We start from the raw sequence: 24,858 nt of genomic DNA on the forward strand, positions 1-24,858 counted from the left end.
GTGAGGGAAGGATGGAGTCTGCAAGTTTACAGTGTGTTCACGGTTTGGAGGATCATCTGAATTGAGCCAATCTCTTTCCTGGACTCTTGCATCTTTTCAGAATTTAAAAATCCAGTATATTGTTTATATAGTGCCATTAGTGTGCATGGCACTTTGCAAAATCACACAAGCTGGGGGGGGGGGAATCCACAAACAGTTCTCTGTCCTAAGGAAGTTAGATTCTATATGTAGGCAGGTGAAGGATAAAGGAAGGAGGGGATGGAAAGGCAAGGAAGGGGGGAATGAACATATGCAGATGCGTACTTTTTATGTACTTTGTTCTCATTGACAAAAAAGCCTAAACCATCTGAAGCAGTAAGGAAGAGTCGGTGGAGTAGTTTAAGGGAATAGGAGACCTCTGAATAGCTCAGCAGAGTTATGGAGCCTTGGGATGCTTCCAGACAGAGGACTCCTAGCGCTACCAGTCTGAAGGCATCATGCAGCTATTCCATCTTTCCTTTCTTAACATATTACATGTGGTAAGAGAAAATATGAACAAAGCAGTGGGAAAACACAGGAGGGTTACGAGTGGAAGACGTTGTCATCTGGACCCCCCCATAAAATTATGTGAATGAGGCCGGGCAATGGCACCATAAGAGATATGTCTGGAATCACCCTTGGTTCCCAGGCTAAGACCCTTTAGTGTTGCTGTTCGTTTTTCTGCAAGTTAAACAGATGCACTTTTGACTGTGTGCCAGATTGGGAAAACTGTTGTATAGGCTAGCAAAGCTGTTGGATTGTGTATGAAAGGAGGAAATATTTGTGTGTGTGTGTGTGTGTGTGTGATTAATTGGCCCATATTGGCTACAATGCCACACAGAGAATTAGGTACTTGTAGGCACAGTACTCAAAACACTAGAACCCCATGTTGCCGGATTTATTAAAACAGTGAAACTTGGGGGTTGTGGCCAAATACATTTGAGACTTTAAGCTTAGAATTTCAGATTGCTCTGGAGGATGTTGCAAAGGATGTGGCATCTGGACCAGAACCATTAGGCAGACCTCTGGTGACAAATGAGTGCAGAATAAAACGATTTGTGTTTTCCATTTAAAGCCAAGCTGCTCGGTCCCTCGCCCACTTCCAAGGCACAGTACCGGAGTGACAAAACCAGGCATGAATATTTTTAGAAAGGCTGAGGAAAGGGGCTGGTCTGGTTGCACAGCTAAGCCCTTTGGAGGGCAAGCTTGCCTTGGTGTCTCAGCAGCCGGGAAAATTGGTGTTAAAATGCTTTGGTTGAGTTCTAGGAGGACCCAACCATTTAAACAATTGTGGAAACGGGAGCCTAATTTTGTGCTCTAACCCTGAGGAGCAAGAGGGCAAGCAAAGGGCTTCCTTGGAGCAGGGAGACAAGACAGGGCCACATCAAGCAGAATCAGGCATAACGTTCTGTGGTGGAAGATAGAACAGACACTGCCAGTTCAGGTTGCAGTGTGTGGGGTGGGGTGGGGGACGACCATGCTACCCTATATGGAAGATTAGCTGTAACAGTAAAACTTGGCATAGCAGGGAGTGGACTGGTCTAGAGATGTGCTGGGTTGTCGCTTTTTCACTTTCAAGGAGAGGTGGTGGTGGTTTCACATGGAGGAGCATTCAGAAATGGCACAGTCTGAAGTGGTACAGTGGTATAGACCTTGACATCCAGCAGAAAAAGTGGTAGAATGAACTGTACTGCTTCGGGCTGCAGGGAGGTGAGCCATTTTTGAATGCTCCCCCATATAAAAACAACCACCACTACAAGCAACAGCCCGCCAGTCCACTCCTTGCTGTGTGAAGTTTTACCTTTGCAGCTAATCTTCCATATGGGGAAGCATGATCTCCCCTGCCCCACACGCGTGCATACACACACACACACGTCTGCATTATTGGGCGCTTGTCAAGGGCCACACCCTAGCAAGGCCCCACTGCTGATACCCAGAACCTCCCCCTCTGCACAGCCTTGCTTCTACTTACTGTGGCTGTTTGCTTATCTGGTCTCTCCAAGCATGTGAGCCGTGACAAGTGCAAGAAGAAGGAGCAGCACCTTCCATTCTCCTCCTTCTGGGCAGTGGTGGGATTGAGCCCAGAGGAAGAGGGCAAAAGAATGGACAGCGATGACAGTGACAAGGAGGTGGGGTCACTCAAGCAAGGCGTCCACTGAAAGCATTTTGTCCATGCACCCGCCCCCCCCCCCCAAAAATAAATAAATCTGGAGCAGACACTGAGACTGGCCAGGCCTCAGATCTGTAGTGAGAAATGTTATGGGAATCATAAGTTAGTGCAAAACGAATTTAACATGTTTGAATTCAAGGTTTTTAAAGTGGGAAGATGAACTGCATTTTTAGGAGGATCTTTTCTTCCCATTGGAGAATGTTACTCATTGTGATAAGGATAAGCTACCAATTTTAATATATTTTTGTTGGAAGGTTAGGCAATTCACTATGGCTGGGGAGAACTGGTATAGGGTGAGAGCATGAGCTATGAGCCACAAAGTCAAAAGTTCAAATTTCACCTCAATCATGAATTTACTCGGTGGCTTTGGGCAAATAACCATTCTCCCAGCCTTTCTTCTTCCCACTCTTCACCTCATCATATAGGAGTAATAATACCTAGCCTACCTTGAAGACTGTTGTGAGGAGGACTGAGGTGAAGCAACTTGAACACTTTAAAAGAGCCGTACAAATGCTAAATAATGTACTATTTATTTTTGAAAATGTGACCGTTAGGATTTGAAGCCTGAAATAAGTCGTAGCAATAATAATAATACATGTATTTATGACTTCGACAGCTGAAAATGTGCATTCTGTATTGCAATTAAATGTATCTTTTGACAATTAAAATTTTCAGGAAACTGTGGCCTTAGCAAGTATACCCGTTTTCTTCTGCCAAGCAGTAGGTTGTGTTCACATGAGAAAAGGGGGAACAGCATTGAAAACTTTGTAAGGATTACACTGAAGGAAACTTTCATGTCAGCATGGTCCATGAGATACAGGTCAGCAACTGGCAGTCCCTGAACCTTATCTGGCCCCCAGAAAGAAGCCCCAAAGTTGTCAGCTCAGAGGCAAAAGGTGAGATGTGGAGGGTGCCATGGCCATGGTAATGACACTTGTTGGCAGGCCCTCAGGCAGGTGGGAACTAGGCCTTGGGCCTACCTTTCCCCCTCAGAGTAGGTTTCTGGCAAAACTAGTAGGATCATGTTTTGTGGGCCCACCTGATCATCCTCCATTCTTTTTTGCCCCCTCCCTCTCGCCTTGCAACAGAATGCCAGGCAGATGTGCAAGTATCTGTCCCAGCTGTAATGGACGTTCTCCTCGGTGACCCGGTGCCCATTTTATGCACACACACTGTGACCGGGGGAGACAGCTACCTTCTGGTGGAGTGGTTCATCGTGAGTATATGGGGTTGGGGAAGGAGGGTGGTGGTGATTGAGGTAACTGGAATGTTTTAGACCGGGGTGGGCAATTTCAGACCCTCCAGATCCTTTGGCCTACAACGCCCATGATCCCTCACCATTGACTATGTTGGCTGGGGCTGCTGGGAAATGTAGGCCAAAACAGTTGGAGGCCCGCAAGTTGCCCACCGCTGACCACTGTAATAACCAACACTTTCTTCCTACCCCACCCCCACCCCCCGAAAACCCCTAGACGGACAAGAATGGGGAACAGCGGCGGGTGGCCTACAGTGATCAGGGTCGCCAGGGGGTGGACAAAGGCACTGAATACACGGACCGCGTCTCCATGGACCCCAGCCACAGTCTGGTCATCCAAGCCGCTACTGTGAGCGACGAGAGAGCCTTCTCCTGTCAGGTGACGAGCGCATCAGGGAGTGGAATGGGAGTGACCCAACTCAAGGTGTACGGTGAGATTCCTGACTGTCGCTTCTCTCCTTATTCAGACCGTGAAGTGGCCCTCCTTAACGCCCTTCACGGGCTTCTTTGTCCCCTTCAAGGTGCAGCACAACCTTCTTGTCCTTGCTTTTAAAACTCTTTATGAGCCTGTCTCACTTGATCTCGCTGCCCTTAGTTCCCTACACATCCTGCCTCTGACTTTGCTCCTGCAACTCCATTCCCCTCTGCCCACCCAAAAGTCCCCTGCTTGCTTAGAATAATAGAATCATAGAATAGTAGGGTTGGAAGGGGCCTACAAGACCATCAAGACCAACCCCCTGCTCAATGCAGGAATCCAAGTCAGAGCATCCCTGACAGATGGCTGTCCAGCCTCATCTTGAATGCCTCCAGTGTGGGAGAGCCCATCATCTTCCTAGGTAATTGGTTCCATTGTCATATTGCTCTAAGAGTCAGGAAGTTTTTCCTGATGTTCAGCCGGAATCTGGCTTCCTGTAACTTTAGCCCATGATTCCATGTCCTGTATTCTGGGATGACTGAGAAGAGATCCTGGCCTTCCTCTCTATGGCAACCTTTCAAGTACTTGAAGAGCGCTTTCATATCTCCCCTCAGTCTTCTCGAGGCTAAACATGCTCAGTTCTTTCAGTCTGTCTTCATAGGGCTTTGTTTCCAGTCCCCTGATCATCCTTGTTGCCCTCCTCTGAACCCTCTGCAGCTTGTCTGCATCCTTCTTAAAGTGCAGTGCCCAGAACTGGACACAGTACTCCAGATGAGGCCTAACCAGTGCTGAGTAGAGGGGGACTAGTACTTACCGGGATTTGGAAGCGATCCTTCTATTTGCCTTTTTTGCAGCCACATCACATTATTGGCTCATATTCAGGTTGTGATCGACAACAATTCCAAGATCCTTCTCGCTTCTAATGTTGTTGAGCCACGTATCCCCTATCTTGTAACTATGCCTTTGGTTTCTTTTTCCTAGGTGCAGAACTTGGCCTTTATCTCTATTAAATTTCATTCTATTGTTTTCTGCCCAGTGCCCCAGTCTGTCAAGAACATTTTGAATTTTGTTTCTGTCTTCCAAAGTATTAGCTGTCCCGCCCAATTTTGTGTCATCTGCAAATCTGATCAGCATTCCCTGCACCTCCTCCTCCAAGTCATTAATAAAAATGTTGAAGAGCACTGGGCCCAGGACTGAGCCCTGTGGTACCCCGCTCGTTACCTTTCCCCAGTTTGAGAAGATCCCATTGATAAGCACTCTTTGAGTCCAGTTCTGTAGCCAACTGTGGATGCACCTGGCCGTTGTTTCATCTAGCCCATTTTGAGCTAGTTTGCTTAAATGGCTTCACCCTTGCTCTTCCTTTTGCCTGGAACTGCCGCCTTTCTGTGCTTTGAAATTCTTCCTTCATACACACTTCCTTCATGAAGCCTTTGGTTTAACTCAGGGATGGGCCACATTTGGCCCCCACTACTCCCCCAATCTTAAAAAAACCCACAACTGTCCTTTTTTAATCAAACAAAATGACACTCCATAGCTGCTACAGAACACTAAGAGGGTCAAATTTAGCTTTTTGCAGGCTAAATTTGTCAATTTTAGAACTCAGTGGACATTACAGACCATCAAAAGGTCAAATTTAGCTTTCAAACAAGCTAAGTTTAACTCTTTTAGTGCTACTGAGTGCTATGGAGCAATTGCCGCCAAATTATTTTAATTATTTTTTTAAAACCTACTGCAGCCCATTGGGGTGGGGGGCAGCATCCAGAGGGCAAAAAAGCCTCCCGGAGCTTCTGTAGATGCCAACCCCTGGTTTAACTCCTTTGTCCATTGCCTGAACCAAAACAAAGATTATGTAAGTCCCCATGACTGAAGTCTACATTATAAGTTCCTTGAGGCAGGGCCCTCTCTCTCTTTTTTGCTTATGTTAGTTGTAAAACCTCCATGTACATCAGTGGCACTGTAGCAATAATAACAATAATTCCAGCAAAATCGCCCCCCTTGGCTGCAGTGGTCCTAAGTCATATTTGTCATCATTCCCACTGTCTGAGCCCTTTCATGCCGTCTTTATTTTCCCAGTGCCAACTACTGAAAACCCTAGAAAGGGAGCTCTAGCCCCAGGATATTTTTGACATTTGAAGGGGAGAATTCAAATGGCCCCCCACAATGGTGGAAAAACATAAGAAATAACTGACAACTTGGTGGCACCCTAAAATGTTCAGCCTGAGGCAGGCTTCCTCACCTTGCCTAATGATAGGGCTGCCCCTCTGTAGGCTCCTTCCTCCACGGTGACCAATGGAGAAACTAGAGCCAAGTGGTAAAAACACCTGCCTTGCTTCAGGACATATTTGCTAGTAGCTCAAACATGAAGATGTTTTCTTGCCTGCTTTGGAGGCCCTTCTCTGTGTCCCATCTTCACTGGTGGTTCAATGGGTGGGCAAAAGCATGTTGGTCTTCTCAGTGGTGGCTTTAGGGGTGATCCCCTTTATTTTCTTTGAGACATGCAGCCAATATATTTGTTTTAGCAGGCTTTTAATGTGCAATTGTGATTTTTATAAATCTTTTTATTCTTTTACTTGTGATCCTGGCTGATGAAAGACTGTGGTGGTTTGTGGTTTTTATTTAGCATTTTATTTATACTTTAAATTACTATTATTATTCAAATAACTTACTATTATTATTCAAATGTGCTGTCATTTTTCATATCCTTGTTTTGCATAAGCTGCTTTGATGATCATTAATAGAAAATCAGGGTTTAAATATAGTAAATAAAAAACATACTTATTTTTATTTTATTTTATTTTTATTTTATTTTATTAATTACAATTCTGTACTACTCAATAGCCAAAGCTTTCTGGACAGTTCCTGTGGGCAGGTGGTCTAGTAAAACATTTGTGGATTAATTTGCAAGGCTGCTTTCATGGTTGCCCAAACTCAGCTTCACCCTGCCCACTATTAGGGCTGGCCGTGCTCAAGAAAGGAAAATAATTGTATACATAGATCAGAACACCAATGAAATCAATGGATCAGGTTTTAGCATTGCGGGGAAGTAGTTCAATCCAGGGCCAGCAACTAGCCGGGCCCCCAGCAGAGCCTGCTGCTGATGCCTGCTCTGGCTGCTGTATTAATTTCCCACAATGCCCCTGACATAGCATCACTTTGAGGATTGTGGGAAATTAAAATGGCGGCCAGACTCCTCCACCTGATGCGGCTTGTAGTGCTGCTCCGAATGCTGCTGCCTGCTACTGAGGGGACCCCCTCACACCTGGAACCAGCCCTGAGTCAATCTGCTGCTCTGCATTGACCAGGAATGCCCATACCCCATCTCTCATTTATTTTCTCCAACCATTTGTATAGATTTCCTACAATCCTTAGCAACACAGGCCTCCTGCACCAATCTCTTCCCCCGGGCAGCCAGGCGTTCCCTCGCCTCGTGATGTGTAACTCTTTTGCTTACGAAATGATTTCCCTGCCTGCAGCAAAACATCTGGAGAGCAGCACCTACTGTCAGCAGCCCTCGTGTGCTCCAATCTTGTAGCGGCCATATTGGTGCATGGAGCTGCAAACCATTGCTTGCAGCTACACTTGGTTCCACCAAGACAGCTGCAAACACAAAATGGGAACAGCAGGGAGAGGCAGCTGTGTTTGTCTCTACACCTTCCTTGCTAATAAATGGGAAGCTCCTGATCATTTCCCCACTCTCTGATAAAGGAAGAACAGGGGGAATCTAGCACAGATTGATCCAGCACCGCTGGTTTCTGTTTGTGTTTGAACTTTGCTTTACTGATAAGGGCTTGCATTTTGGAGTGAGATTGTTCTGAATTTTACTTTGCCTGGGGCTCCCTATTAGTTTTCTCAGTTCAAATCCCTTCATTTTTCCCTTGATTCTGAAAGTGCTGGGAAAGAAGGTCACCACTCTCATCCCCTGTATTTCAGATACAAATTGGTGTGTATCTGAGTGGCCTATCAATTTAAATAATTGCTTGTTGGTTGGTCTGCCTTTTAACATATTTAATTGATGACATTTATATGAACTGTCAGATTACCAAATCTTGATATAGCTGGTTTTTTGAGATACTGCAGGAAGTACAATGGAACTTAGAATCCGATAAACAAAAACAACCAGTGGGGTTAGAAGGAAAGATAGTCTTTGAAAGTATTTCCTTTTTTTCATTCCCTATTACAGTAACACACTGGAATCAAAATAGCATAAAAAAACCAGGCATGTGTCATTATCTCTCAGACCCACACATCAATATCTCCCCATACCAGCTCAGTCAACCTAAAGAGTTGGTTGATTAATGTACTGATTAAATCGTGCAGCCCTTGGGAATAATCCAGTGAGCCTTAATGAAAGCAGTGAAATAGGACTTGATTGTGAGTAAAGTTCTGTTGATTTCAGTGAGACTGACAGTCTAATTCTATGCATGTTTATCCAAGAAGCAAATCTCTTTTTATTTAGTGGGATTTACCGCTGACACAGTGTCATAAGTGTGCATAGGATTGCGTCCTCAGTGGCCACTAACCTTTTGCTGGATTTTTCCTCTAGAGTGGATGCACATACACAATGGATTAGCACAAAATGGGGTACCCCTTCCCCCAATTTTACCAAGGCCTTCCTTTGTAGAGCAGGCGTAGTCAGAAGGCAAAGCACAGTCCCAATTTTCAGTGGCCCACCAAGTGCCTATTTACTTGGAATAAAAAAAAATAAAATGCTGGACTAGCCAGCTCTTGGTCTGATCCAGCATAGTACTTCACATAAAGCAAGTGTGCATACTCGGGATCAGTTAGCACAGATTAATTACGCCTCAGCTATGGAGAGATCATGAGTATGTCCTGTTTCTTTGTAAGTGTAAAACACTCAGGTGGGCCACAGGGATTCTTGGAAAAGCCTTCTGTGACTAAATCTATCCTGCTGTTCAATTGGTTGATCAGGGGTGTTGAACCTCTTTCAGCCCAAGGGCCAAATTACATTTCAGAGAAGCCCTCAGGGGCTGCATTCCAGTGCTGGGTGGGGCCAAAGGCAAAGGGGGTGGGGCCAAAATACCAGGATATTTTAGCTTAAAGCTCTTACTGCCAGCAACTAAGCCTTGGGAGGCTGTTCAGACTTTTAGAATGAGGGAAAACGTGCAAAAGCCAGGAAACTACTGAAGAATCAGCGGTGGGGGGAAAGGGAATGGGGCCAGAGGAAGCGGGCATGGCCCTCGGGGGAACCCCAGAGGGTCGGATAGGGAGTCTAGGTGGGCCAGATTTGGCCTGCAGACCCCAGGTGGATCACTGCTGTAGATCCACAAGACTAACTGAAATAAAAGTAAAAGACAAAACCAACCACCCAACAACAGAAATGGCAACAAAACCCAACATCAGCAGCAGAATTAAGAGAATCTGCAGCAGTGGTGATTGCTCAGTAACACACATGCTTAGTGAGGCCCCTGAAGGGCTCTCTGAAATAGAATGGCCTCCACTTGTAGCCCAGTAATAAAGGTGGAGGGAGACAGACTTCTTTAGGAAGGGTTGCCACCATTTTGGTGCCACTGTTGGAAGTCTTAATAAACAGGGATATTTGTGCTGGAGAAGGCAGTCCTTCAGTGAGCCACATTGGTATGCTTTCTGTGAGATGCCCCTACCTTGTCACCAGACCTGTCTGACTCCTCCTCCTCTCACCACAGACCCACCTGAGCCCCCAGAGCTCACGCAAAACTCCGGGACCCTCTCAGTGATCGAGAACCATGCATCAGAGGTGAGACCTTGGCTTCAGGTTTTTGTAAAGACCTCTATGTATCTCGAGAAGTTCCAGGCCTCCTGTCTGCCTAAAAGCCTTAATTCCTGACCTCCGGAGCTTGTGGGTGGGGTCTGGCTGTGGTTCACCCCGCAGCGGTGGGGGAAAGGGCACTCTGTACGCGCTTAGAGGAATTCCTCCTTCTCCAGCCATGCTCCTGGTACTGAAGAAAAATGTTTCTGGGAGATATACAAGGATGAGATGGACATCCTGAGGCCCAGCGGTGGGTTTTCAAGCAGCTTTGAAAAAGCCTGGGAAGGGTGGGTGAGGGGGGACTTAAGGCTTCCCTTGGGTGTGTGAATCTACTTTCCCCTTAAGTGGGCAAACCCTATGGGGCAGCTTTGTCTATGCCACTAGGGAGATTCATTGAGAGAACGTGTGAGGGAGACATGTGGACTAGCCCCATCCCTGCCACAGCCATGCCCCTGGCTGCTGTTGCACGTGGTGAAAATGCTTCGTCATCATCTGCACATTTGGATGGCGTTACAAAGCGTTATCCATGTGGAGAGCTCCTCCAGGTGAGGAGGGGATGCACGGGTGGAGAGCTCCTCCAGGTGAGGAGAGAACTCCAGCTAGCCCAGTCAGGGCCCCTCTTTGCATAGAAGTGTGCGCTGCATATATTAGTATGCACGAAGAGAGCTTTCCCACATCGTCTGAACATGTGGATGGCAGGGAGGCATTTCCACTGTACACGACGGTGGCTAGGAGCATGGCTGCAGTGCGCCATGGGTGCAGGGCTTGCCTGCATGGCTCCATGACCTCCCCCCCCCCATGTTCTTTCAACCCCCTTGCATATTCTTTCACGTGAACCTCCCTGCAATATTATGGGGAATGCAGAAAAGACCCAAAATGTGACATAAGTCTAATTGAGAATCTTTTTTAAAAAATGTTTTTATTTAAAGCAACTTCCTCATTCTTCAGAATGTGTGGGCAAGAATTCCTAGGGAATTGCAAGAGAAATTGTTGAGTAAGATGTTCAGGGGCCACAAGTAGGGCTTCTTCACTGCCCTGCATAGCTTAAGGGTAATCCTATTCATGTTTAAACAGAAAAAGATTCTACAATTCCCAGCATTCCCCAGCCAGCCATGGCTGGCTGGGGCATGCTGGGAGTTGTAGGACTTTTTTCTGTCTAAACATGCATAGGATTGCACCCGAAGTCTCTCCTCCATTATTAGCAGAAAGAATAAGGTATGCAAAATAAGAAATCATATACACTTAATTTGCCTAACCTATCCAGGGTTGAGGAGTCCAGATTTTCTCCAAGTTGAATTTTTTTTTTTCATAGCACATGACACATGCTGTGAGGTTGGGAGGGCGCAGCAGTAAGGGTCGGTAGTATCCTGGGTGGAAGGACAGTACCATGGTGGATGGGGAAGAGTTGTCAAGGCTGACCTTAGCAGCAATTCAATGACAACTTAGCAGCAAAAGAATACCTTTCTTTCCTCCCCAGATTGCAACATGTGTCAGCAAAAATGCCAACCCGGTGCCAACCATCAGCTGGTACAAAGATGGCCACCTTCTGAATGCTTCCACTGAACGTAATAAGGGTAAGAAAGATATATATTATTTACATGCCTATCAAATATATAAATAAGCAAGTAAGCAAGCTGTTGCTTTCAAAGACATCAGTTGTCTGTATCAGTGGAGGCTGGTGGTTCCGATGTCAGTGGGGCGGTGAGTCCGCTCCGGGTTTCAGTCAGAACGAGTCAAAACTCTAAAGGAGCTAGTAGTCAGTTCTAACTAATTAACTGCCCCAATGACATCGGAGCCACCAGCCTCCACTGGTCTGTATGTTCCTGGCTGCCACTGAGAATCTCCCTTCTCCAGACAGATTTGGAATCCAAATCAAATTTGGAATCCAAATCACAGTCATCTTTGAAGGAGCCCTGCAATCTAGGCCTATCTAAAGAATCTTCACAAAATATTTTTAAAATTATGTCTATGCACAATGTTCAAAGTGGTCTACAACAGAACATAAACCATTTTTTATTTTAAAATACTGGTTCTTATTATTGTTAGCGCCATTTTTTGTGTGTGGAAAGGTATGATATAAATCACATAAATAAAAAAATAAATGCATTAAAACAAAACTGACACAGCTGAAAATTGTAGCTGCTAAATCCTAATTTAAATGACATTAAAGGCATGATTTGTATCTCTTTAAAACAACCCAAAATACAAGTTGAATAATCACCATGCCGACCCTGTTTCCTGAGCTCTCCCCTTCCTGCTTACCCCCTACCTGCCTAGACCTCTTGACCTGCTGCCTCCATCCTCCCCATCTCCCATATTTCTGTGCTCCTCCCCAGATCTGTACGTGGTGTCACGGACGGTGAAAGAGGCCTCGGGACTCTTCTCCATTTCCAGTACACTGTACCTGCGTGTGAACAAGGCTGACAAGGACTCGGCGTTCCTCTGCAAAGTCAACTACTCGATGCCATATGGAAAAGTCGGCAGCACTGAGTCGGACCCGTTCCAGCTCAAGGTGCACTGTAAGTACAGGGCCAGTGTCGGGTTTGAGGGCGTCCTGGGCACAGTGCCCTCCACCCCCACCCCCCATGCCACCCTGATGGGCTTCCTGAGAGCTTACCGGAGGCAGTGGGGATGTGCAGCGGTGCTGGGCAGCGCTGAAGACAGGCAGCAGTGCAGAAAGCAGCGCAGCTGCAGCAGCCTGGTCCTTCCTCAACCCGGCCGGCACTGCGAAGAGAAGTGCCAGGTGAGGCAGCTGCAGCCACTGTCGTCTTCCTGATCCCCAGTGCTCCTGGGCGTGCTCTGTGGCAGGGTCCAGAGGCCTTGGGGAACATGAAGATGGTGGCAGCTCCAGCCATCAGCCCTTATGCTTCTCTTTGCAGCACAGGGCCATAATATTTTAAATTTGTTTTTAAAGGGTGGCTGCTGTTAGGTGTGGGCATTTGCCCCACCATGCCCAGTGCTGAGGCTGGGCCTGTTTCAGTATCTCCTGTGCCTCTTTCCACACTGAATATAGTACAGTCATATTCATTGTCTCCAGCCAATGGCCATTCCAATACAAGACACAACATGTACACATATATATATCCTGAGAAATCAGCATAAAATTCCAGAAATGCAAACCACCAAAATAAAAGCGTTTAAGTTAGGGAATCCCATTGGTAGTTAACGGTATTGTGGTGGGTCAGGAAAATTACTCTTAACTTTCTTGTTGCCAAACCATACTGTATATGGCCTCATATGTATGTACCTGCCCAGGTTTTAAGATCTGCTTCGGAGGCCATTCGATGTGTCTCATTTTCAGCATGCGGCATGAGTGTATGTGTGGTGGTTCTTAGATAGTGGAATGCTTTTCCAGGGGTCTGTCTGCCAGGCTTTCTCTTCATCTGCCTTTAGCGGCATAACCGGAATACCTCTTGCGTGTTTGTTTTGCTGCTGCTATCTTGTTGTGTCTTATTTTGTTTTTGTAAGAGATAACTCTTGTGAGCCGCTCCAAGGATCCTATTGGAATGGAGGAGAGGATACAGGTTTTTTCTTTATAAATAAGTCCATTTCAGTAGGCTTTGCTGTGATCCTGGTTGATGACTTGCTGCCTTCTGGTGCCTTGTTGGGAGTTGGTTATTTCATTTTATTGTGATGGTCTAAACTAATATTTTTAAATGTGTGTGTGATTTTCTCTCTCCCCCCGGCCCCCGTCTCTCTGTCTCTGTCAACACACTCATACACACTCATTTTCTTTCTCTGTATCTCTTTATGCACATGTGTGTATACACACACACACACACACACACACCTACAGAGAGAGAGAGAGAGAGAGTGAGAAAGCTTTTGATTATACTTTATAGCCTTCCCTGAGCTATAGCCATGGTTTTATTGGCACAGTCTGATTTTAAAGGTTTTAATTATGTATTTCCATTATCATCGTTATCACCATCATCATTATTATCATTACCATTGCTGTTACTATTATTTCTCCCCTTTTTATTGTTCACCGCAGGGATATTTTATTGGCTGTAGAACGGTATAAAAATCTTGTAAATACTTAAATCTAGAAAGATGGGGTGTAAATAAAGTGTCAACTGTATGCCACAGGGTGATCCTCCTTCTTTCCTCCCCATCCCATCCCCACCCCCTAGACTATACAGAGAATGTGCACTTTGCTTTGGATTCTCCAAACGTCATCAAGGAAGGGGACGATGTGCAGCTGCAGTGCGAGGCTGATGGGTTCCCCGAACCCGAGTACTTCTTTACTAAGTTACAGGTACTGCTGGCCACGATCCCCGCCCTTTGCCCCAGCCTGTTCCTTCCTGGGGGTCAGGGGTCGGGTTGGCGCCTGAGTTTTGGTGAAAGCTGAGAAAAGCAGAGCAAGCGTCTGGCTACATGTTCTCGCAGCAGTGTGCGACCAGTCCCTTGTTGAGGCCTGAGCCTTGGTTTGTTTGATGGGACCCAATGGCCTGTGTCCAACTGTAGCCAGTCTGAGGCTTCCAGGAATCCTGGTCTTCAGAGAAACAGCTGCCTCTCACTTCCAGAGGTTCATTTAGTTCTCCTGGTTAATAACAGCCATTTACTGACCCTGTCATAGGAAGCTTTCTTGTACAGAGTCAGACCAGCTTGAGGACATGCCAACAAGTCCTGTAGCCTCCAACACAGGCTCAACAGCACTGGGTGGCATGGTCAGGCCCCACACACCAGCAGGAGGGCCTGCGGCTGACTGGAGCCCTTGAAGCTGACCTTTGGGCTTTGCCTGAACCAGCTAAAAGCTGGCTGTGTGTGTGTGTGTGTGTGTGTGTGTGTGTGTGAGAGAGAGAGAGAGAGAGAGAGACTGAGAGAGAGAGAGAAGCTGAGTCTGAACCCAAGTCCTCCAGAGGCCTCTTGACCATGCACTAGGAAAACCTGGAGTTGGCCTGCTTGGTTGTTGCATGCTGTGCCGTGCACTCTTCTTTCAGCCTCCAGAATGGCAACTTCGGGGCCAGATGGCATCTTTCTCAGGTGCCAGGTTTCATTGATATTTTCCCCCTTTTAAAATATTTGCTCCCTTTTGGTCCCAATTGGCCTTGGGGCCTCCAGTTGCTGACCCTCCCAAGGCACAAGCCAGAAGATGCTTTAAGCCAGGGGTGGGCAACATGACCCCCCCACCCCCTCTGACCACCACCACCACCACCACATTTGCCATGGAGGCCAAAAAAAAGCCTTGATTTCTCTTTAAATCACAGCATGTAGTGAGCAGAATTGTTCTCCTGGAAACCTCCCACGAAGGGGGATTTTGCTTAGTTTTCAGAGAAGATGTGCACATCTTTGCTGCTGGTTTTTTTTTAAAAAATTTTTTTTTTACTGAATTCGGCAGGGAATTCAATTTTTGCAGTGGTAGGGAGGGAATTTCGCCTGTGGTGGGTAGAGGTGTGGGTTCCGGTAGAGCGGGGAGGGGAAGTTGCCCAACCAGGTTGCCCAACCGCTGCTTTCAGCACACACCTAAATGTGTGAATACAGCCAACGCGTGCAAGATGTGCCCTTCAGGGAGCTGGAATGGGCTGCAGCTCCTTGTCAAGAGTCCACCTTGCAGCAGGCCTGGGTTCACTGCCGTGTGCTGGGCTCAGTTCTGATAGGAGATGCTTGGCAGCCCAGCTTTGAACCAGGCCCTCTTGACCTTTGTGCTTTGGTTTCTTCCCTCTTGCCTTCTTTGCCCACTGCTGCAGAACCTGACTGCTGGAGTCGAGCAGGACATGGGCTCCAGCCCCACTGGTGTCTTGCACATTTCAAGGGTGACCAAAGCTGATAGTGGCACATACCGGTGCCAGGTGCTCGACTTTGACAGTCCCGAAGAGGTAGATCTGGAGCAGGAGGTGACCATCTTTGTCAACTGTGAGTGCCCCAGACTGCTGGGAGAGAGGCCAGTAGGCCTCACTGGGCAGGGTGGGAGGAATTGCTAGAGATCAAACGCTCTGTATCACCAACCCCTTTCTACTTTTTGCTACCCCCACCCCCGTCACCCCGCAGATCTGGATCCGCTGGTCATGAATCCGAGCAAAATGGTGACGGCAAACTTGAGCGCAAACCTCGAACTGGCCTGTTTGGGTACTGGCTCCCAGATACCCACACTGTCATGGTGGAAGGTGGGTGGAGTGCTGCCTGTGTGAATAACTTCGCTGCTAGAGGGGGATGTGGGCATTGGAGAACACTCACACATACTCTCATAGGAAGCTGCCTGATACTGTGCAGACTATTTCTCCATCTATCTCAGTATTTTCTGCTCTGTCTGACAGTGGTACTCGAGGATTTCAGGCAGGAGACTTTCTCATCGCCTGCTACCTGATCCTTTTGACAGAAGATGCTGGGGGTTAAACTTGACACCATTTGCATGCAAAGCGAGTGTTCCGCCACTGAGCTGTGGCTTTTCCCTCAAGATGGACACCTGTACGTCACTTAGGAAACGGAGCAGATTTGTCCGCTGTTGCTCCGGGGACTAGGACTAGAACCAGTGGGTGGAAATTTCAGGGAAGCAGATTTCACCTAATGTTAGGAGAAACCTTCTCAAGGGAAGAGCTGTTCAATGGTGAACCAGGCTGCCTTGGGAGGTGGCGGGTTCACATTCGCCAGATGTATTTAAACAGAGGCTGCGCCTGCATTGCAAATCTTGCATTGAGTGGGCAGGGTTGGACTAGATGACCTCCAAGGATCCTTCCAACTTTGCAATCCTGTTTTTTGTCCCTTGGGTCATAAATGAATGTGGAGTTATGTGGAGGGGTTAATCCACCTCCCAAATGTGGAGGAGGGAGGTGGATTAACCCCTCCCCCGCCCCCCAGTGCTGTGGTCCCAGTCTGAATCAGAACCTAACTATAGCTGCATTTGTCTTAAAAAAGAAAAAAAGGTGTTCCAGTTGTGGATCCCCCCTGCTGTCTCATCTAGTGTGTCCTTGTTTTGAGGCAGAGACATGACAAGATTTTGCCCACGCTTGAAGGAAGCTGCTTGCTGCATCTCTGCATGAATCAAAGCTCTGGACTTGCCCCCTGCAGCTGAGGAGGCATGCCCAGATCAGGGACTGATGCACAGGCACAGTGGGGTTGGGCAGCTCTTCCTCTTTCAAAGTGAATCATTTCTGGTGAACGAGTGAAGTGGAATTGCGCCTCCAATTTTTAATTCTGAAAGAAAGCGTGCCTGTGCTATCAGGATCTCTTTGAAACATTGCAGGCATTTCACCCCACGTCCTCACTGTGTTGCAAAGCAGAAATGCCACAAACGACCTTGGCAGGCTATGATAGAGTTTTTGTTGTATTTTTTCCCCCTCTCCGTCTCTCTTTCTACCTATTGCAATTACACCACTATCCTTATTTCTGGCCTTATCTTATTCACATGATTGCGAGTTGCTAACTTAAAAAGATACAAAGCTGAAACTGTACTTTGGACTCAACTTGACATGCAGAGCAAACAAAAAATCCTAAAGCTTCCCACTCAAAGGCCAAATCTTAGAATTTCTATGTCACTGCAGCTGCTTTCTCCTGACTGGTGTGATTGGAAGCTGCATAAGAGCACTACCCATACTCTTGTGTGTCGCTTGTTCATATTAACAGGGCTTGTGCAGGAGAGCTTTCCTGCTGGAGTGAAGAGGATGCATTTGTTGACAATTGAAGGGCATAATGGTGGAGCTGGTAACCTCACAGAGTGAAGAAACTCCAAACCCTGAATCCTGGAGCCTTTTTTAAAGACACACTGCCTGAAGGGTTTCAATCATGCTGTTCCAACACTGAGGGACAAAAACTTGATGCCAGTTTTAATGTAAAATGTTCCTCCTTCTATCTAGCAATGGACCATGAGGCAAACAGCTGCCTCTTCCTCGCTCCTGGTTTGTTTTCAATTTTTTTTGGTTTACCTTCCCCCCTTTTTGAAGACTCAAGGCAGGTGGCAACGTTTTCAAAAGCCAGACCTATTTCCAACAGCCTTCTCTTATTTTGTTTTGTTTTCTTCCTCCTGCAGGGCAAGGAACAGGTGGGAAATGGGAAGACTTTGGTCCTGAATTCGCTGACTTACCACATGGCTGGCATGTATACCTGCCAGGCATCTGTGCCCAACATCCCAGGGCTGCAGCGGGATGAGTCAGTCCATGTCATTGTGGAAGGTATGGTGGGAAACATTCAGAGTTGGCTAGGTGGGAGTAGAAATTGGCTGGGTGCAGGTGGAGCACAGGGGCGCTGCAGAAAAGCGAGGCGCTTAGGTGGGCCGCTGGGAACAGGGCTGGCGCAACCTGCCAGGTGGTACAGATGGCTTGCCTGGGGTGGCAGAATGCCAAGATCCCTCAAGGAGGAGTACACAGAGCTGGCCCAAGACAGCAATTGGCATCTCCCCCCTTGCCCCTGCCACCCAAAGGTGCATAGTACCTAAAGCCAACCAAGTTATTTTGGCAGACTAGGCAGAAAATCCCACAAGAGCATCTCTCCATGGCTTGCAGTAAAAATACAATAATGACAAATTAAATAACCACTTGTTGCCCTTTTATGACACCCCAAATCTGCTGCTGGAGGCTGCCACCTCACTCTCCCTAATGGTAGGGCCGGCTCAGGGAGCACAGTTCCCTCTCCCCTGCTGTAGACCCTTGGCCCATCGGGGTCTGAATTGGGGCAGGGGCAATGGCTTCCCTGCTGTGGTTTTCCTGACAGTGACCTTCTTGTCCCTCAGTTCATCCATGTGAATGGAGTGAAAGTGTCCACTCACTTGTATGGAGCAGGAGAAAGCAGCTGTCATTGGGAACATTGGGTGGTAGTGGTGGAGGAGAGAGAAAAATTTCCCACTGCCCCAGATCCTGTTGTCTCCTTGACAATACAATCTCATGCAAGAGCAAGAACTATTTTCACCTAACGTGGCAAAATAGCTTAAGCCAGTCCTCGCAGAGTGGGAGATAGCCACAGCAAACCTGGCAGTGTTCACAGAGAGGGTAACTTGTGTTTGTTGAAGGTGCAGTCCTATGCATGCTTAGACAGAGAAAAGGTCTACAACTCCCAGCATGCCCCAGCCCACCGTGTCATGCTGGGTGGGGCATGCTGGGAGTTGTGGGCCGTTTCTCTGACTAAATATGCATAAGATTGCATGCTTATTTATTAGTAATACTTGTATATCTCTTAACCTAATAAAATCCCTAAGCAGTTTAACTTCCGGTTGCCAGATTTTTCACACAGAAATGCAGCCTTTCCCTCGAACAGGGATGGGAAACTGGTGGCCCTCCAGAGGTCGCTGGACTATAACACCCATCATCCCTGGCTATTAGCCATCCTTACTGGGGCTGATGGAAGTCCCCACCCCTGCTGTTACAGAAGTACCCACAGAGAGGATAAACCTGCTGCATTACCCTCCCTCCTGCTCTGCCAGTCCCTTTGCCCATTTTTTTGTCCACTTGTGGGAGCAAGCTGAATTCTGGTTTAGCCTCCTTGAGGGTGAGGAAGGAGTGGCTGGGTGAAGGGAGCAGGGGAGCTGTGAGGCAGGAGATGCATGATTCCATGTAAGAGGAGAAAGCCTCCCCTTGCCCCGAGGATTTGGTATTAGGCTTGTAGTTACTCTCCCTGAGCAGTTTCAGTTTGGGATTTTGGTTTGTTTTTTTTAAAAAAGCAAGTTTCTAGTCCATAAGGTTGTGAAGATCAGCTTAAAAGTGTATGGGCAGTATAATTCTGGACACTGTAGGATTTCTACTGCTTAGGAGACAGGTCTTGAGTGCCCCACACATAGATCTTTGCCCCTCACATGCCTAACAGAATGTATTATGAAAAAAGGACAAAGCAAATTGGCATAACCTATGCATTAATAACAATAGTAATAATAATTTCATTTTTATACTGCCCTGTAGCTGAAGATCTCTGGGCTGTTTACAACAATTCATAAAAAAAAAGAACAACAACATCACAAAATACAGCATTATGATAAGAACAGTCTAAAAAATCAGCTAAAAACAATTTCAGTAAACATTTTTTTTTTAAATAATAGACCTATTCAAGATGGCAGACATGAATGCCTCATCATAGGCCATTAAATTCCTGGGAGTTTAAAAAAAGTTATGGAAAAAGCAATGCACGTTAGGTGTGTCCTGCACTCTAAATTATTTTCCAGCCCACATCCTCATTCTCAGGTGGTATCTAAGGATAAATTATGTGGATTTAAGATGCGGCGCATTTGTATGCATGTTGCCCAATTCCTCTTCTTCTTGGTGCAGAACTTGAGTCTCTTGGGCGCAGGGGTCACAAGGTCCTGGTTGTAATGTCTTTAACTTCTTCCCACAAACAGGAAAGCCGGAAATAGAGCAACATCAGTCCATCAGCCAATACCACAGTCTGGGTGAGACAGTGATGCTCACCTGCTCAGCTTTGGGCCATCCTCAACCGGAGATTAGATGGAGCATCACGGGCAAGGAGGTGAATGCAGTGACGAGAGAGTTGTCCAGGAAAACAAAGGGGGGCAAATCATAACAGTGGTGGGTCAGTTGTGCACAGGAGGATATTGGGACTTTCACTCCGTCCCATGGCGTGCCCTCGAGGGTGGTGGTTTTTAGGATATGTTCTGGGAAGGTGGTCTTTCTTGGGATCTGGTCAGGGGTTCCTTCGATGAGAAGATCAGTGGCGGCAGCATCTCTCCTGAAAGACGGTTCGCCCGCCGCTACTGTGCATGGCTTCAGGAGAACGTTTGGTCTGTTCCAGAGCACTGACTGTGCCCGTTACACCACAGCTGCATGTGGAGTGACGCCCCCAAAGCCCCTTCTCTGCCGCAAAGTGCCCTTGGGAGTAGGTGGTTTGCATCGGAGGAGGAAAGGGCGTGCTTAACCCTTCCCCTGCCTTTCCCCTGAAACTTCATGTGCCAAGGGGGTCTCAAACCAGGACCCTTCCAGCACCTTACCTCTTGTGCCATCAGTGCTCTGGCTCCTCAGGAAGGCGGGCAGACCAGGCCTTGCAGGTGGGGAATTTTTTTTTTTTAAATATTCAGGGCGGCATTTCCTCAGGGGCTGTATACTGGTGGTGGGCAGTGCTGGAGCTGGTGGTGGGTGAGGCCAAAGCCAAAAGTGGGCAGCTCCAGGGCCATTTGTGAATGGGGCCACTCCCTTTTCTCTGCCTTGCTCTCTGCCTCCCCACTTTCCCTAAAACATAGGGGAAAGGGGGACAGCTGACTCTCCTAGCCAATCGGGGGGCACCAGGCTGTATGACGCCCTTGCAGCTATGCCACCTTATTGGTCTGAGCAGCTTCTGTTGAGCGTGAGAACTCTGCGTGCTCTTCTGCTTCCTTTCCCCGACTGCTGTCTTGGATCATGACCGCTGCGTGCCATTGCCCTTGCATCTCCTTCTGGCTCCACCAGCCCGCTATTTCTGCCTTGGAGCTTGGCTTTCTGCATGGTTCTGACTCCCCCCGCTCTTCTTTCCCTGACCACGGCTGGTGGCTTTTCACCATTGGAGGGGTGGGGCAGCAGCAGCAGCTTCTGTATGAGAAGGGTGGGGCTGATTAGGGGAAAAGTAACTTGGATGGGAAGAGTTAAGCCCTCCCTTCCCTTCCATTGCTTCTCCCTGCAAATCACCCCCTCTTGAAGGTCCAGGGAAGGGATTGTTGGGGCCTCATTTGCACAGGGTTGCAGTGCTAACATGTGGGTTACCCCATAGCTCACTGGGAGATGCCACAGGCCAGGCTGGCACTCTGTGTTAGGCTTCCCCAACAACTGGAAGGCACCAGGTTGAGGAAGGCTGCCGTGTGCGAATTCAACAATTGCGTACTAAAACGCATGCTATAAATCCTATGCTTTGTGCTGGGGTTGCATGGCAGGCTTGCAGGTATCCTCAGCAGATGAACCACTGTCCAAAAGCTTCCCTGGGCAAAGAAAATGTGCAGACTTCTGACTTGGGGGTTCTTCCATCCCTCCCCCCGCCTGTCAATATGATATCCAGCTGCTTTCAAGCTGTTGGACTGAGGAACGGGGAGGGGAGCGCAGAGAGTGCTTGTGGGTGGTCTCTTTATGTGCTGAGATGAAGGGAGGGAAGAGGCGGAAAGTGCAAGAAAAAGCCAAGGTCGCGGATGGACCTACTGGAACTGGCTCTGTCTCTTTGCCGTGGCTTCGCCCGCTTTCCCCCATCACATAACCCTCAGAAGTGCAGTTTATAAGAGAGTGCTGAGAATTCTCTCCGAGAGCGCTTGGAATCCTCCTCTGTCAGCCTTCCCACACCTGGCACACTCTGCGTCCGTTGGACTGCAACTCCCATCGCTCAACCAGCATAGCCAACACATCTGGAGGGCACCAGGTTGGGGAAGACTGCTCTGTGTAGCACCGGAGTTCTGTCACGATGAGCAGAAAAGTGGGAATCCAGTAGGTGCAGCTTCTCTCCCCCTTGTGTGACAAGTTCTGCCTGCCGCAGTCTCCTCTCTCAAAGGCCCCCTTTCTTTCTTTCTTTCTTTCTTTCTTTCTTTCTTTCTTTCTTTCTTTCTTTCTTTCCTGCCTGTACACCATTAGCAGCATTTCAGTGTTTTTAATCCTTCCAAGAGCTCATATACATAGCCAAGAGCTATATTTATTCATTAACAACAATCCTATTTCATAGAATTAGGCTTTCGAGGGTTCAGCAAGAGCTTCATATATATCTCTGGGGTGGAACTACTAGTTATGAGATAAACACAGGATCCCAACCCTGTCTTTGCCTTATAACTCTGATGTAGGGCTCAGGAAAGGTTTGCAGTGGAGAACTGGCGGGAGAGAGTGCTACTTAACCCCTTCCCTGCCCGTTGATTCCCTGATGGCAGTAGCCTTGCCACCTCCACCTCACATATGCCTTGTCTTGGCAAATGTAGGTTTGAGGGCACACATTGGCCAAAGTATGGTGCAGTTCTGCTCTCCAGCACTCTTACAACGATGTTGTAAGGTAGGCCAGTATTTATTTATTCCTATAATGGAGCTGGGGCTGGGGGGAGGGGAGGCTGAAGCAGAGAGCATAAATTTTAGCAGAGGGGAGATTCAAACCCAGTTCACAGCTCAGGTTCCAAGGCAACGGTTAGGCAACGTTCATCCCCTGCCACCTCCTGGTTTGGCCCCTACCACACTGCTGAATTCGGCAGTGGTGGAAAAACAATTTTTTAAAGAAAAAAATGGCATCCATAGCACTACGGTGTTCTACAGAGGTCAAATTGATCTCATTTGCAAGGTAAATTTGACCCTTTTGGCATTCCATAGTTGCTACAGAGCATGCAGGAGTCAAATTTGGCTTGCAAACAAGCTAAATTTAATCCTTGTAGCATTCTGCAGCGGTTTGCTGCCAAATATTTTGGATTTTAAAAAAAACCAATTCAGGGAGTGGGATGAGGCCTGCAGGTTGAAAATGACCCCCAGCCCTCCTGCAGTTGCCCACCCCAAGCCACTACATTATATCAGTAGTCTTGATTGCTAGCCGTAGTTACAACTCCCACGTGGAGGGATGTTATTATGCCGAAGATGCAGGTACAGGCAGAGGCAAAACTGAATTTGGGGGGGATGGAGGCTGTGCTCCATGTGAACATTGTTCTTCTTTGCTTCTCCCTCCAGGCTCTGAGACACTCTATGAACAAAATCATTGCTGAACTGTCAGTGGAGGTGACCCCTGAGCTGGCTCAAAGTGGGGTTAAGTGCTGGGCAGAGAACAATTACGGCTCTGCTGAACAGAAGTTCCAGCTAGAGATTGGTGAGTGGCTACAGAGGGAAGCAAGCGACCTTTCATAGTTTTGCTCTTTAGGGCAACTGTTGCTGATTTTTTTTTGTTCACAGTTGATTTGTAGAGAAGCCTGTGGCTAAACTACAGTGAATGGCCAAACTTGATGTGACCTTCATTTCATAATTGCAATTTAATGTGTCTACTTTGAAAAATGTAGCTAGCTGTGGGGTGGGGTATGTGTGTGTGAAGTAGGGATGTCGGAGAAATCCGTTTGGGGGGTGGAGCTCAATGAGCTTTCTTTGACTCGGCCCCCCAGATGTTGGTCTGTTTTCCGCTAAACTGGCCTGACTCAGTCTGCAGCAAGTCACACCAGTTAGTGGATTTTCTGTGTTTTTCAGTTTGCGCAAATTACGGCTGCAGTTTCTGGTAATTTGCACAAGCTGCACAAAGTATGGCTGTAACTTGGGCAAATTACACAAATTTCAGCTGCAATTTGCGCGAATTACAACATGTCCAAAAATAAAATCCGCAAAAAGTCTCCGGAGTTCAGGGGAAACCTGCAGTTCGGCTCACCAGTGCCAGCCAAGTCAGGCAGGCAACGGAATTCCGTCAGGCCACAAAAGGGCCAGAACTCCAAGCAATGGACATCCTTAGTGTCAGGACTGGGACTATGGTATGCAGGAGCAATGGGCTTAACCGGTCCCCTACACACTACAATCCCAGTGAAAATCTCCCTCTGAGCTGCCATCCACACAGGGAGTGTAAGCATCCATTGGCACCAAGAGAAGATTCCCTTCTCTGGCGAATAGCAGCTGTGCGAGCGTGAGCATTTTCATTGTAACTGCAGCACAAGATGAAAGGGTCCAACCCCTCCTCCTCACGTGACACCGTCCTAGTCCTGATTCTCCCCCAGCCCCCCTCCCCTTGCAGCTGCTATTTAAAACGAGACACATTGAATTGCAATCATGTAATTAATGTGATGTCTCATTTGGTCATACTTGGAGATGGTTTGGGGGATGCATGAAATGCTTGGATAGATGAAACGTTTGGCCTGGGTGTAGCATATGTGGCACTTTTCCCCAACCTGGTGCCCTTCAGATATCTAGGATTGCAACTCCCACAGTCCCTCAGCCAGCTGTGTTGTACTTGAAGTCCAACATGTCTGGAGGGGGCCAGGTTGGGATGGCTGATGTATGGCCTCTTTTCCCCAGGCTGGCCAGGTGCAGGCAGTTTGGCTGGGGCAGGGAGCACACGGCAGCCTCTGGGCACCCACAGGATGCATGTCTGGGGCATAAAGGTGGCAGTGGGTGGCTCCTGGCAAATGCAAGGTGCTTTCTTGGCCCTCTGCTTGATCTCAAAAAATTGCTGCCTCAGCCAGCCTAGTATTCAGACATATTGTTTCTTTAATCATGTTTATGTTAAACATGGTCAACCACATGATTAGCTTTTTGCTGTTTCACACAGCTTTCAGTGGCGCCTCCAGTGCAAAATGTCTTGCTACAGGCCTGAGCAACTGTGGATCTAGCTGCTTAGGAGGGCACCTTGATGCGTTTTTGCATCTTGTTGCTCTCATTCTGTGATCGCTGTGCACTGTATGGTCTGAATTTTGTAGGTTAATCTTGCGAAGA

General features: G+C 47.6%; 1 protein-coding gene across 4 annotated transcripts in view; it reads left to right on the forward strand.

Annotated features, from left to right (window-relative positions):
• The window catches only part of BCAM (basal cell adhesion molecule (Lutheran blood group)), a 56,936-nt gene that overhangs the window by 24,223 nt on the left and 7,855 nt on the right, over positions 1–24,858 (forward strand). For all 4 annotated transcript variants that reach the window (XR_014785045.1, XR_014785046.1, XM_084815029.1 and 1 more), the window contains exons 2-12: positions 3,277–3,404; positions 3,661–3,874; positions 9,522–9,592; positions 11,082–11,178; positions 11,941–12,123; positions 13,738–13,862; positions 15,295–15,460; positions 15,596–15,711; positions 17,571–17,712; positions 19,863–19,990; positions 23,125–23,260. Coding sequence is in view for 2 of the 4 variants with exons in the window: in XM_084815029.1 (XP_084671155.1) it covers positions 3,277–3,404; positions 3,661–3,874; positions 9,522–9,592; positions 11,082–11,178; positions 11,941–12,123; positions 13,738–13,862; positions 15,295–15,460; positions 15,596–15,711; positions 17,571–17,712; positions 19,863–19,990; positions 23,125–23,260 (1,506 nt within the window). In the remaining 2 variants the exon portion in view is untranslated. The remainder of the gene's footprint in view (positions 1–3,276; positions 3,405–3,660; positions 3,875–9,521; positions 9,593–11,081; positions 11,179–11,940; positions 12,124–13,737; positions 13,863–15,294; positions 15,461–15,595; positions 15,712–17,570; positions 17,713–19,862; positions 19,991–23,124; positions 23,261–24,858) is intronic.

This window comes from Heloderma suspectum, chromosome 10 (genome assembly GCF_057233095.1).
Source record: "Heloderma suspectum isolate Gila_16-S chromosome 10, 16-S_ref, whole genome shotgun sequence".
Taxonomy (NCBI): domain Eukaryota; kingdom Metazoa; phylum Chordata; class Lepidosauria; order Squamata; family Helodermatidae; genus Heloderma; species Heloderma suspectum.